At 37.5% G+C, this 15021-nt stretch overlaps 1 protein-coding gene across 1 annotated transcript in view; it reads left to right on the top strand.

The window, feature by feature from the left end:
* JAKMIP2 (janus kinase and microtubule interacting protein 2) overlaps window positions 1-15021 on the top strand; it is a 212603-nt gene that overhangs the window by 188111 nt on the left and 9471 nt on the right. The window contains exons 19-21 of the mRNA XM_049874007.1: window positions 638-841; window positions 7803-7868; window positions 11643-11713. Coding sequence (XP_049729964.1) covers window positions 638-841; window positions 7803-7868; window positions 11643-11693 — 321 coding nt within the window. The 3' untranslated portion in view covers window positions 11694-11713. The remainder of the gene's footprint in view (window positions 1-637; window positions 842-7802; window positions 7869-11642; window positions 11714-15021) is intronic.

The following is a 15021-nucleotide window of genomic DNA, read 5'->3' as shown; positions in this document are numbered from 1 at the left end:
CATAAATCTCAGCATATACAAAACAGGCTGAATTACAAAGACTAAGCCATTTTTTTGATCATATTTCCCAATTTTTGTTTCAAGGAAAAATATGGACATCATAAAGCCATCCTCAAGTACAGAGGTTTGTCGTGTGGAAAAGAAGTAGCATTTTGTGCATGAAATATAGCTCCAATTTAAAGTATTTTACCCCAATTTAGACCACGTTTCAATAGTTCTAAAATGATGGCCACCATGATAGATGTCTTTAAATATCTGAAGGGCTGTCAAATGGAAGTGAGAACAAACTTATTGTCAGCTACGCTGGAGAATAAAAAGAGGTACAGTGACTATAACCAAGTAAGGACATTTTAAGAATGAAAAGCATGTGAAATGGACAGGATCCCAAGAAAGAGAACAAATTCCTCATCACTAGCGAAATGCACATATTGGCTGGATGACCCTTATGGCATATTATAAAGGGGGTCATCATGAGGGGATTTAGGCTGCATAAACTTTGAAATTTCTTCTGTTGCTAAGATCTGTAAGACAAAAGTAATACGTATATGAACACAAGCATACATACTTGCTACATTCATACATCACACATAAATGCTATTAAGTGCCAAAGTTAGCCCTTTATAATTCTAATTGCCAGAGAATCCAGGAACTAGAAGCCACTTTGTACAATGCTCTGCAGCAAGAAACTGTCATCAAGTTTGGTGAATTATTAACTGAAAAACAGCAAGAGGAGCTGAGGACGGCAGTAGAAAAGTTACGGCGGCAGATGCTGAGAAAGAGCAGAGAGTATGACTGTCAAATTCTTCAGGAGCGAATGGAGCTCTTGCAGCAAGCCCATCAGGTGAGAACTGAGTCACTATATCCGCATAGGCTTACTACTAAGTAAATTAGACTTAGCACTAAGTACTAAGAACATGATCCCAGCATCTCATGGAGAACCCACAATACAACATACACTCTTTCAGAGAATAAAATGAATCATTTTTGTTTCTCATCTCCATCAGTAACCTTCACTCAGGTACAGGATGACAATTTTATAAGGATTCAATCTTCAGAAAGCTGGCATTTCAGAGGCATTGCATATTTTTAGAGCTACTTCATAATGAAATACCCTTCACTTTCATGGAGCCTAATTATCTCCTCTATGCAGGAAAGCAGGATTTTTCCCAGGGAAGAAATAATGCTTTCTTCTATTACTGGTCCCAGTCAATATCCTAGCCTGATCCAAAAAACCTCCTGAATAGGGTAAATGAGAACAAGGGCCTTTCTCTTTATTCCCAGAATAAACAGCAACAACTACAAAGACTGGAAGCTGCTGTTTACTTACTGACATTTGCTATGTCAGGAATTAAACTAAGGGCTCTACTTACATCATTTCAATTAATCTTCACCGTAGCCCTGTGAGGTAAGTATTCCTATTACCATAATTTTGGAGATAACAATACTGAGGATGTGAGTGTTTAAGTGATTTGTGCAAGCTGACACAAATAGTAAGCAACAGAGCCAGGATTACAACCCAGGGCTGCGTGACTCCAAGGCCACACTGTCATATGTAGCTGGGGTCATCCATAACTTCCGTGATTCAACTAGGCTAAAAAAAAAAAGGCTAGCAAGGCTCAAAATAGGTACTCGATACTAATATACAGACAAAAGTCTTAATTTTAGCTCTTCATTTGTGCCATAGCTTGTCAGGTGAGTGCTGGGGCCCTAGTCAAAAAGCAGATACCAATAAGAATTCCAGAATTGAAAACGCCAGGCTGTAATATTTGTAACAAGGAACTGGTACAAAATCCAAGTGGGCTGTACAGTAGGTAAGAATCACATAGGTATCAGAGATCAAGGTGATTAGGGATTATTTAATAACACCAGTAAGAGCAGTTCATAGGAAACATGATATTTAGTATACTTCAGATACAGCCAGGAGCTTTGTGGGTCTTTATAAGCTAACAGATTATGCAAGTTAGCAGGGAACTTTGAAGCCATCTGTACCAAAGATGATAAATAAGTGCTTGTTTGTATTAACAACCATTCAGATTTCATCAGAAAAGTTAGAATTTTTACCCAGGAAAAGAGTTTTTACGGCCTCTAATGATAGACTTGGAGCCCTGGTGGTACAATGCTTAAGAGCTTGGCTGCTAACCAAAAGATCGGCAGTTTGAATCCCCCAGCAGCTCCTTGGAAACGCTATGGGGCAGTTCTACTCTGTTCTGCAGGGTCACCATGAGTCAGAATTGACTGGGTGGCAATGAGGTTTTTTTGTTTGTTTGTTTGTTTGTTTTTTGGTAATGATAGACTTTCTGGCATCATTGCATTACTTCAGGCATCCTTTTCTTCTTTCATGGGTTGAATGTGTCTTCTCCACAAAAACTTATTCTGCTGCAAGAGCATTTTGTTCATCTCAACAAATCAGAAGTCATGTTATAAAATCACAGAAATGTTTCTTTTTAAGATGAACTTATAGTTATCTACATTTATTTATCCATTACTCGCCTGTCAGTTTGTCAGCATGTTTATTTATGCTTAAGCCCTTGTCATCTCTTTTCTCTCTTTAATCAGTTAGCTAAGGTATGTCACTCCTGAAGGAGTTGATTCTGTTTGTTTGTTTGTTTGAAGATATTCAATCTGAGCTGATGGGCATATAACATTTCTAAGCCTCACAGAGTTCCATTGACATTGTCTGTCTCATAAACAAATGTTTATCGGAATATGCCTTTTTCAGTTCTCTCTTACTCTTTGCCTCTCGTTTTAATCAGTAGCTTAATTTCATAGAATTATTCCAGAAGGCCTTGGCCAGGACATGGCCTATATAAAAATATAGTCCAGTCTAAATTCTAGAGCATATCACTAGCCATTAGACATTTCTACTTAGATGGTTCTGAGCAAACTCAAATGAAGCCTAAATACGCATTCTTATCCTTACCTCCCTCCTCCCTCCCTGCCTTGTTGTTGTTGTGTGCCATCAAGTTGATTCCAACCCATAGTGCCCAAATCACTCAGACTGGAAACACTGGGATCTTCTCCGTCTTTTACCCCCAGAAGTTAATGTAGTAGTATGTCCAGCTGGCATTTCCCCTGCAATGTTTTTGAAACTGATCCATTCTGTCTACACTTGTTACCCTAGGTGTGTGCAGGACCTTTTATTACTACAATAGCTTCCAGTGCTGCCAAATGTTCCTGAGATAACGTGACTTTGTCATCTACACATTTGTTCAATCAAACATTTAAATGCCATTTCCTATGTGTGAGGTACCATGCTAGACATAGAGAACTCATCAATAGATCCTGCCCTCACAAAGCTTTGAATCTATCGAGAACAAAGGAAATCATTGCAAAGAAAACTAATTATGACATAATTTGTTATGGGACATAAGAACATCATATGCAGTGTACTGTAGGGACCTGGTTGTGGGGAAAACTTTAGCTCCCCTCTGTTTAGTTTGTTAGGCATATCATTACAGATTCTTCACCCCTTTCTTCATGTTATATTTCTGCTCAAAAGCTTTATTTCTAATTGAGATCTATGCAGGTCTCTTCAGGTCCTTCATTAGCTGGTTACCCTCCCCCAAAAAACCTGATTTCAGATGATTCCCCAGATCATACTTTCCTCTCTACTCGGCAGAACATTTCCTGGTACCACTTGGGCTTTGAATGTCCTACCTCAAGCCTTAGTTTTCATGATTGCTCACCCTCAAATGTCCCTCAGTTTCTGTTAGATTTCTCCAAACATTCTCATCTTTCCTGTCCCTGTTCAAGATCTGCCTCCTCCAGGATGCTCTTCCTGACAGCCATACGGATTGCACACTACTGAAAAATTCCTCATTCCATACCATGTTAGATACTCATTCCAACCCATTTATTGAGAGTTTGCTATGCACAGGGGTTAGAAATATTCATGGTAAAAGAAGACATAAAAGTCACTACTTTCATATATCTTACAGATGAAAAAGGACAAAGCAAAGGCACAAATGAGGTAATTTCAGAGAGTTCTATGAAGAAAATTATACAATATGTGTGTGTTTTGAGAGTGGAGTTGGCAAATTTAGATTGGTTGATCAGAGAAGGCCTCTCTGAAGATACCTCTATAGCACAAATGATGAAAAGAAGGCAGCCACACAAAGATCTTGACAAAGTGTCCCGGAAAACAGGACAGCAAGGGCTAGTTCCTATAGTGAGAATAAGTTTGAAATCTTCAAAGATCAGAGAGAAGGGCAGTACAGCAGGAACATACAGAGCAGAGTGAGATTGATATGAGGGGAAGATAGAGAGGTAAGACAGGACCAGATCATATAGGGCCTTAAAGCAGGCTAGCTCTTCCCTCCTCCCCTTCCCTACCCCCTTAAAACTCAGGGGATTGCTGTGAGTTTTAGGAGTTTACATTTTAGGAGTTCACACTGACTGCTGTAGATGGATATAGGATGGAAAAGAGTGGAAGCAGGGAGAACCAGTAGTAAGCTATCATACCAGTCCTGATGAGGGTTAATGGTGCCTTGGTGTACTTGGTAATAATGGGAATTAAAAGAAGTAGGTAAAAAGGGATCTGTTTTGGAGCCAATAGAATTTCCTGTTGGATTAGGTAGCAAGAGGATGGGAAGAAAAAAAGAAATCAAGCATATTTCATACAATGTAGCATAACTAATTAACTTAACAAATATGTATGGGTAGCTTCTCCATGCTAAACTCTGTTCAGGTATTAGAGATTGGTGAAGTAGTTGTACACTGGTTTTAGCTATTGTGTACATTTTTTACTTAATTTTATTATTCCCTGTGTTTTTAATCTTGTCTCCCCATCTGGATCTGATACTTCCTTGAGATCAGAAACCAACTGATGCTTTACACCAGTTACAACCAGCATAGTCCTGAACATGTAAGGAAGTGCCCAGTAAGCACAGACGTGACTGCTGAATAGATAATGCAATAATCTAACATGTCCATGATTTTCTCAATATAATACCTGCTTCCACATCCCATAGACATACCAAAGAGTTATTTGTACATTCAGAGTGAAAACGTCTATTAAATTCTTTTACCACGTGTGGCTTTGGAGGATGGGCAGTTCTAAAGAAATATACACACACACCATCAGCATTCTACTCCTATACCTTCTCCAGCATTCATGTTCATATAAGTTTAAGATCAGCCTTGCTGGCCTCACACTTATCAAAACACACCATCCTCTTCTGCACAGATCTCAGCAGGGTTTCTCAACCTCCATGCTCTTGGCATCTTGGGTCAGACAGTTTTTGTTGTGGGTGCATTGTAGGCTGTTTAGCAGTATCCCTGGCCTCTACCCACTAGATGCCAGTATCACCACTACACCCAGTCATGACAGTCAAAAAATGTCCAGACAATTACATAGTGGTGATGGTGCACAAATTCATGAATATACTAAAGACCACTAAACTGAGCACTCTAGAACAAATAAAGAAATAAATAAACTAAAAAAGAAAAAAATATCCAGACATTACCAGATGTCTTGTGGGGGACAAAACCACTGCTTTTAGTAAGAAGGGGATATGATTTCCAAGTTCAGCAGTCTTTCGTACAGTGTGCCTTTTTTTCTCCTCCTTTGGCGTTACAAAAACCTGTGTTATTAACCACTTAGCTTCTACTTTTTTTCATCTCAGACTCCTGTTCTCTATTTCCTAAGTATTCCAAACAGTGGCGCTAAATAACAAAACTACAGTGTATAACCATGTGCCATGATTATAAAAGGCCTTTAAGTTGCCAGATATAAATTTGAAGACTTTTTTTTTTACTTGTAAATAACCATCTGTATAATATGATTTCAAATCCATGCTATTAAATTAATGAAATTTTGTTATATAGTTGACAGGTAAGATCAAAGACAATTCTGGAATGTTTTGATCTTCAGAATCACTTGTGCTATTTTTTGTTTGTTTTGTTTTTTCCTGATTTATCAGTTTTCTCCATGGAATTTTTGTTAAAGTGTAATTTCTACTTTATTTTAGGAGAATTGGCCAATCCTGATTTGTGAAGAAATTCCATCTTAAAACAGTGTTGAAATAAGGTTGAAAAGAAAGGTTAGCAAAAATCAAATGGGAGAGGTTTACATTTACATGACCTTTAGCCATTTTTCTGTGGCCCTCCCACTTCTCATTCCAAGCCTGATGATAATAAGGTGGGAACTATACCTCTCTTATGGGGAAGATGCTCTGTAGGGATAGGCCCAGTAGAGAGTGGCAACTAATATTTGGAAAAATTATAATCAGTAACAGTAATTTTCCATGCCAATTATGGATAATTTTTGGAACATGTAACTAACTACCTTTTAAGGACAGAAAACATACATAGGTAATCCCTGATTTATGATGTATTCGAATTATGACAGACCTCCCTTATGACCATTTGTTTGTTTGTTTGTTTTTGTACATCTTATTATTTGTAATATGACTATGTTGCAGTACATAATTCGCTGATGTTATCATTCTCAGATGTTCACACACAGATGTTCAATGTTATGGTTTACTGTTCAGTACACTGCGGGACAACAGGCTATGGCCTGGTCTATGGGAAGGGCAGTGTTCAACTCTAACAACATAGGACAACTGAACAGTACACACGCCAGGCAGCTGTACTTGATAATGCCCCAGGACATCCTCCTCAGAGAGATGATCTAAATCAAGATGTGAAAGTGGCATATCTACCTCCCAACACAACAGCCGTGATTCAGTCTTGGATGAAAGTACAATCACCACCCTCAAGGCATACTACCTACAGACTATGTTTTCTCAGATAATAGCTGGAAGTACAGTAACCTTGTGCAATTCCTGGAAGAATTATAATATTCTTCAGTATATCGAGAACATTACATCTTCTTGGGAGGAAATTATGGAAAAATGCATGAGAGAATATGGATAAAATTGCTAAGTTATGTTAACATGCTCGAAGCATTTGATCAGGATAACATGATGGAAGAGATTAGTGGAAAAATCATCCATGTGGCAAGAGCAATAAATTTCAAACTTGATATCACAGATGTGGAACAGCTCATAGATCACAAAGAAGGAGAACTGACAGATTAGGACTTTATGGATTTAGAAGAGGAAAGAAGTACTGAAGAAGAAAGAAAGAATGACGATGAGGAAGGAGAGAAGTTATCAAAAAAATTTACAGTGAAAGGATTAGCTGAAGTTTTTCTAAACTAAACCAGGGGCTTCAGTTGCTTGCAAACATGGACCCACATGCTGATCACCTTGCTAAAGTGGGTAGGCAGATTTGGGGAACAATGAGATGGTATCGTGAAATGTATGAAGAAAAGAAAGGACAGGACCATAGAGACAACTCTCACTAATTTTCTAACTAGAAGCGCCATCCCCATTCCTAGGAAAAATCCAGATGATCCAGAATCTCCTACAAGTAGAGTTCTTACCTCAACTGACAAAACGCCAAAGTCATCCAACTCTTCATCATCGGAGTAAATTTTTATAATTTGTGTATTTTATTATGTTTTTATGTATTAAGATATATCAGTAAGATTATATGCAACGTTTCCAACACCCAAAGACAAAGATTGCATTTATAAAGATACTGGTAATAAAAGGCAATAATAATGAAAACTTTAAAAAAAAAAAAAAAGAGGTATTCAGCATATTATTTGTCAGAACCAACTTAGGATGGAGCTGTCAGAATGGAACCCTATCACAAGTCAGGGACTATCTGTATGTGATATTTCCATCTGCTGGCAATAATGCTAATGTTTTACAGAAAGCTTTGCGTTTTAGATTGGTGAACGATTTTTGTGTACACTAATGCTTCCTTTTTTTTTTTCTTTCTTTCTTCAGAGAATTCGAGACTTGGAAGATAAAACAGACATCCAGAAAAGACAGATAAAGGACTTAGAAGAAAAGGTATGTGCTAAGTTGAATATCTGTGTTATTCTTTATTTGTTTAATCATAATATAATATTGATTTTACTCACTATGTTTGCTTTCTTTCTTCTCAGTTGTTCTGTTTCTTAGGCAAGTACAGTCACATAGATTCACAGTCAGTCAGGCACCTAGATTCTGGTAAAGGATCTGCCATCAGGGCTTGACTTTTTTACCTCTTGCATTGATTTTTCTCTTCTGTGTTTTATTGCCTCAGTTTCCCCTTCCTCAACTTCATTTCCTTCCCAAAGGTTTCTTCTTTTTTATTTTACTCTATATTGTTCTTTGTTTTTAAAACATTTTTAGTACCATAAAAAAAAAAAAGTCCTGGTATTATTCATAAAAGCCCTTTCTTCCTTGCAACATAGTTTCACCTCAAAAATAAGTTCAGAAACTTAGGTTGGTGCATGGTAATTACCCTCTTCTGTTAACTTCCCCAATGGTCTGAAAGAATAACTGCTTCTTTCAAGCCACCTAATAATTTTCCTGGATAAAATATTGTTGTGGTTATGTGCCGTTGAGTAATGTGACCCTAAAACATAAAAAAAAAATTTTTTTTTTTTTTATACTGGTTGTTAAAGAGCGCATTTGGAAGAGTGTGTGTGTGTGTGTGTGTGTGTGTGTGTGTGTGTGTGTTGGAAGAAGGGGCAAGGCTCAGACAGGGATAAGCAGCCTCTAATGACCTAGACAGTCTTGTATCACAAAGAACTATTCTACCTAAGATGCTGGAGCACCCTGTTGAGAAACACAGCTAGAATGGCAAAAGGGTTTTCTCTTGTGTCCCAGCCTGACTGACTGGAAGGAGCTGCCTGAATCTCTGTGTTGAAAGGGATATGACTGTTTTGCTGTGTATTCCATAGACATCCAAGAAGAAAAATAGCAAACCATTTGCCATTCCCTGAATTTGATTCATCTCCAGCTGTTTCCATAGTTATATGTCTATGTGAGATCAGAGGAAGTTGTTGGGCTCCACTAGGCAGATCATGAGGGACCCAGATTCTTATAAAGGCTGTGTCTTCAGGTACTTATTTGACCCTGGGTAAGTGACTTCACCCCTTGTATCTAAGCCACATGTATAAAATGGGGGTGATAACACTTGCCCTCCCCTCCTCTCATGGCTTCCATGGGGAGCAAATGAGATCACTTATGTGAAAATTAGGAAACACCAAGAAATGCAAGTCAAGTTAAAGAGTTTAATTTTAAAACTTTCCAACCCTAAAGTACACTTCTACTGCAAAATATTAAGTTTAAATTTCCTTCATTTCAGAAGTGTGCTATTCAGTTTTGTGGAATTGAAAAAGGCAGAAGTACATTGCAATGAGTTAAAGATAAGTCTCATTTCCCAGTGTTTGGCAGGAAGACCCACAGAAGGCAGGGCTTGGCCCTGCAGCTTCCCTCATTGTTGAAGGACATGCCTCATGTCTTCCATTTTTCCCATTTTGGATGGCCAGCTCATGGCTCTCGCCATTCTCTCTGCTCCTTCTCTCACCAGTTCACAGGCTGGTTTAGGGAGGAAGTACACAGTTAAGGCAATTCTGTCCCAGAAAATTGATGGTGCTTCAGTTCCCATTCAACTGAAGTTTAAAAAAAAAAAAAGAATGCTCTTAAAAGGAATTTTCTATATTGTTGGATGTTACCACCCTAGCCATTCCATAAATAAGTCTCACAGAAATTTTGAGAGGGAATAAGATTATTTTCATTATCATAATTTAATGTGATCTTTTTTTCACAATTGTTTTGTTCAACATGGTCCACAGGTCTAAACTTCCTAACCTTTATGATAATAGGGTAATACACTTAACATAAAATAGGGATCCCTTAGCTGTGGAAGCTGCATATTCCACATACGGCTATAAATTAAACCACATCAAAAACAACCTAGTTGGCTTTAGATTACCAAATCGAATGAGACATGAGGGTTGTTACACACCTTCTGTTCACTTGACTTCCATTCGCTTGATCTCAGTCCTCCCCACCCATAAGCCTAACGAGCACTTACATCAGTGATACCTTTCATTTTTGCCCTTGCAGTACTTTAACATCCACTCGAGGTACCTCAGTATTCTTTCTCTGTTGCTAATTTCCATACTTACAGTTTGTACAAACCAGGTGATAACAAGAAACATAGTAAAACTATGTAAATTATGTTACGATGTGCAAAGCACTTTCACTTCCATCAACTCATTTGATTCTCATAATTATTCTTTGAGACTGGCACAACAGATAGTATAATCCTTTTTTTGTACAGATAATAAAGTGATAGTTCAGAGAGATTAAACGACTTGCTCTACATTATGGAACCAATATATGGAAGAATCAGGACCCCAGGTCAGGGTTTCTGACCCAAACACCTGATCTACCTACCACACTACATGGACTAAGCATGCTACTGAAAACTAAGTGATGGACATCTATCTCCTCACGCCCAGAAAAAGCATCTCTGGTGCCTGACCTACTCCTAGGAGTAGCAAGAACCCTTCCATTTTTCCTCTTCTCCATCCTCTCCTACAGCGGGTGACATCATATCACTCTCATCTTCAAAGAATGGAAAAAAGGACAGAGTTTCTGCTTTTCAGAATAATAGAATAGTTACCAATAGAAGGCTTCTAGCTTCTAGCACCATATTTATAACTTGCTTATATAATTCAGCCATAGTGATCCAAGAGCCTTATAAGCAGCAGCATTAACAAAAATGTGCAAATAACATGCCCACTATGAGAATGCCATCGGTGACTCTTATTCAGAGATGTAATGTCCGATAGAGAATTATTGAGATGTAGTAACAAGGCAAAAATCTTACTCTTTCAATGTAAATCACCAAGGAAATCACTGTTTTTAAAACCTGACCTGGCCTGTGATCTGATTAGTAATTAGTGTGCAGTTAGTTATATCCCAGTACTACCAAGCATCTGTTTGTCCATCCGATTAACTTCTCTAGTGAAGATTCTTGGTGAAGAGAGACAAATTGGACTCCATTTAACTTCCACAAGCCAAATGAGGAGAGATCCATCTCAGAAGCATGACAGCTAGAACAACATCATCCATTCATTCATCCTGCAAAGTATCCATTGATGGAGAAGTATATTTCAAGCCAACAGGATGACCATACCTCCTCAGTTGCCTGGGACAGACCCAATTTATGCCTGTTGCCCCACTGCAGTTGCTAAGAGTGTATTCTTTCCCTCTCAGACGTGTTCCATTTTGGACAGTTAATCATGTTTATCTTACATATTCATACTCTTTCTCCTGTGCCTTCATCCAAAAACCTGTCCCATTAACCAGACAATGATAGCATTGAGTGATTAAGTGCATACTCTGATAGTACTTTTTGTTTTTGAAATAACCTTCTGCACAGGAAAGATAGAGACAGTGATACCTAATGGAGTGGGATCAGGAAATCTAAGCACTGACTCTCACTGTGCTATGAAATTGTGTGAAATTAGATTATTGATTTACTGCTCTGGGCTTATTTTTCTCAATTATAAAGTTAGGAATGTAGACCGATTGTCTCTAAGACCTCCTCACAATTCTAAAATGTATAAATCAATGTCAGTCAAACACCAGGTATTTATTGCATTGCTTTTCCAATATATAAATGAAAGGTACATGGTTGTTGTTGTTCTTAACAAAGAGGTATTTAGTGTCTCTCTGAGAAGTGATTGGACTTGATCAATGTGGAAAAGCTGAGGTTTTGTACTACCTGAATGGCACTACAGATATTCAGATTTACATAATCTTCTTCTTTTTCTTCTGCAGTTTCTGTTTCTATTCTTGTTCTTCTCTCTTGCCTTTATTCTATGGCCTTGATGTCAAGGTGCCTCTTAAAGGTAAGATGCCATTTAATTCTCAAAATGTGATTCTAAAAGGTATTTGAGAAGAAGGATGCTGCCTATTGTTGCCATGCCTGTGTTTAAAAAAATAAAACAAAAAACAAACTTGGTTTGGTTTGCTGAAATGTCCTAAAGTGATGAACAGATCCAATCCATTTGAGTTATCATTAAGATAACAAATAGCTATGAAGTAAGCTAGGAATAAAGAATTTGGGGGTGTAGTCTTAATCTTTTTTCCTACTGTAGTAGAACCTGTGAAGGCCAGGACCTGTGTAAGGCAGAAACCTGTCAGAGAAGGAAAACTCAAATATTTTCCACTAATAGGGGTGATAGAAAAGTGGTAAGACTGCACCCAGTCGAAGGCAGAAAACTTGAAACCTGCAAGACCCAGTAAAACAATGCAGTCTTGTTGAGTTCTGGTTCTCACAGGTTTCACTATAATTAGCTGTGATATTTTAGGAAGTCACAGTATCTATGGATCTCAGTATAATCATCACAGTCTCCCTTCAGACCGAGTTGTTTCTATACCTGTAAAATAAAAAGATAATGACTATATCTTTAATATCATCCATATCTATAAAACAATCCAACTTGAAAAATCTCTGATCCTGTAAATTTAACAAGCTAATAATGACTTTTTTTTAATCCTTCCAATCTATTTTCATCAGAACTCAGGAAAGCAGGCTATCAAGTAAATGTGGGTGTTTTCCTTTCAAATAATATTCAATATCATTTAGAAGAAAAAAGAGTCTTATTATTACTAAATTGCCAAGTCCACATTATCATAAATACATGTATAAATAATCTATGACAGTGATTCCCAATGGTAATAAAAATACAGATTCCAAGACCTTACCTCAGACTTATTGAATCAGATTACTGGACAGGGGGTGAGATAGAAAGTAAAAGAGAAAGGCAGGGAGTGGTCTTTTTTTTTTTACCAAGCACGCCAAGTGAGTCTGATATCTAGCCAGCAATGGAAACCATGAACCTCAATACCATTATTGAAAATGGGGAAAGTCTAGCTGCCATTCTAAATCTGTTTATCAGGGTCTTTGCTGGATCTCATGCAATTTAACATTTTCTATAACAAATTGAAAAATGAAAAAGAGACACCCAGCTCTCTCCATGGGTACCAGCACTATTATCTGAATGTAGAACAGACAAGTCAAAGTGCCTTAGCATGACCTGATACAAGGAAAGACCCAAGTAGATATGCCCGAAAGTTCATGTCCTCATGTAAGTCGGAATCAACTCAACGGTTTTGGTCTATAACTCTCTGGCTTTATTCCTTCTTCCAGAAGAATTTCTTTTCAGACTGACAATTTCTCCTTTGGCAAGAAGAGCACTAATCTTGTAGCACATAAAGAAGAGGACTGAGTCCCTTCAAATGACTGAAAATACTTAGAATGAAATGGGCTGAGAGTTTTTAGGAAAGGGTCAAAGTGATCAGAACATCAGAGAACAAACAACCCTCTTCCCCCAAAGAAATAAATAAATAAACAGGGTAAATAAAGATCAGTGACAAGTACTACATGGTAGTTTAGGGAAGAGAAACTAAGCTCATAAATACTAGCTAGAAAATGAGTACATTTGGACATTAGCATCAGTTATAGCCAACACTTACGTACCAGGTGCTATTTCTAAGCAATAGATACATTTAATCCTCACAAAAGCCCCTGTGAGGAAGGTATTGCTTTTATTCTTATTTTACAGTTGGAGAAACAGGCATGTGACTCACCCAACATCATATAGGTATAATTGGCAGGACTACCTCATGAATGAAAGAGGGTGTTTCTCCCTTATGTTCAGCAACATTTATGTTCATATAACATGAGTAATCAGAGACCTCTCCTAGTATCTCTCAGCTATTGAAATTACAATGTACGTATCTCTGTACCTTTTCTCATTTTGGCTAACTCCTTTAGGGCATGTATAAGATTTAACTTAATTTGTTTTTACTCCAAGGTAGCTTATAATTGACACTTAGTAATTATCTGTTGAATGAAAGAATATAATGATAATTAATAATAATATAGCATAGTAATGTGAAAATGAACTTATAGGCAGGAAAATGTCCGAGTGGTTTAGAGTAGTAGTTTACACAACTTGGAAGTCAAGTATACTTTTTAAGTTGTATCCTGGCTCTGCCATTTACTAGCTATGTGACATTCAGCAATTTACTTAATGTATCTGACATTAGGTTTCCTATTCCATAAAATGGTTTTAATTATATTACCTGCAACATGGTGTTGTGTTATGAGAATTAAATGAGGTTATTAATGTAAAGAATTTATCATATTGCCTGGTCTATAGTTAATAAGCAGGAACTCAGGTATTATTATAAAAAACAGCTATAACATTTACTGAGTTTGCAAACATATAAATTTTAAATTATAATTTCTAGTATTACCAAGTAATCTGTGGCCTAAATCCTAAACAAGTAGTTGCCTTTTTGTATCTACTTTTCAGGGAATAATCTGGAGTTAAAATAATCTAAAGGAATAAGACATTTCTGGGAACTGACTAATGCTGCTTACGTCCCCAAAGCAGACAAGAGAGAGATAGGAAGAGGCAAGAGGAGAAGTATTTTCCTTGTCAGATAGAAAAAGCATACTGCAAACAACCATAAACTATTTCCCTATTAAATTAATGATTTATAGTATGCTCATAAACCCAAAACTAATTTAAATTGTATATAAAGATGTTATTGTTTTTGTTTTCTGCTGTCGAGTTAGCCCTGACTCATTGTGACTCCACACACAAAAGAACAAAATGCTGCCTGCTCCTGCACCATTCCCATGACTGGTTACAGATTGGACCGTTGGGATACATAGGGCTTTCATTGGCTGATTTCTAGTAGTAGATGGCCAGGCTTTCCTTCCTAGTTGTCTTAGTCTGGAAGCTCTGCTGAAACCTGTTCAGCATCATAGTAACATGCAAGCCTCCGCTCACAGACAGGTGGTGGTTGCGTATCAGGTGCATTGGCCAGGAATCGAACCTGATATGTGGATTCTACCACTGAACTACCAGTGCCACCTATGGAGAACTTTATTATGGGATAATGTGCATATGAGGGTTGAAGGAGTGGAATCCCTTAGGTTTCCAGATAATATAACTGGTCAGATAGTGGTACCCTTTACAGAGATATAAAAAGCAGGAAGAAGGAGTGGCTCCTGTTCATGATTTGTGGTTGTTTGTGGTAATTGGAGCACAGATGTTAGCTACAGTTGTTTTTTTTTTTTTTTTTTTTTTCAATATGTAGTTTATAAAGAATCTGAACCACTTTCTAACAGGTAGAGAAA

Source organism: Elephas maximus, chromosome 2, assembly GCF_024166365.1.
Source record: "Elephas maximus indicus isolate mEleMax1 chromosome 2, mEleMax1 primary haplotype, whole genome shotgun sequence".
NCBI lineage: Eukaryota > Metazoa > Chordata > Mammalia > Proboscidea > Elephantidae > Elephas > Elephas maximus.
This window is presented reverse-complemented; position numbering and strand designations above follow the sequence as displayed.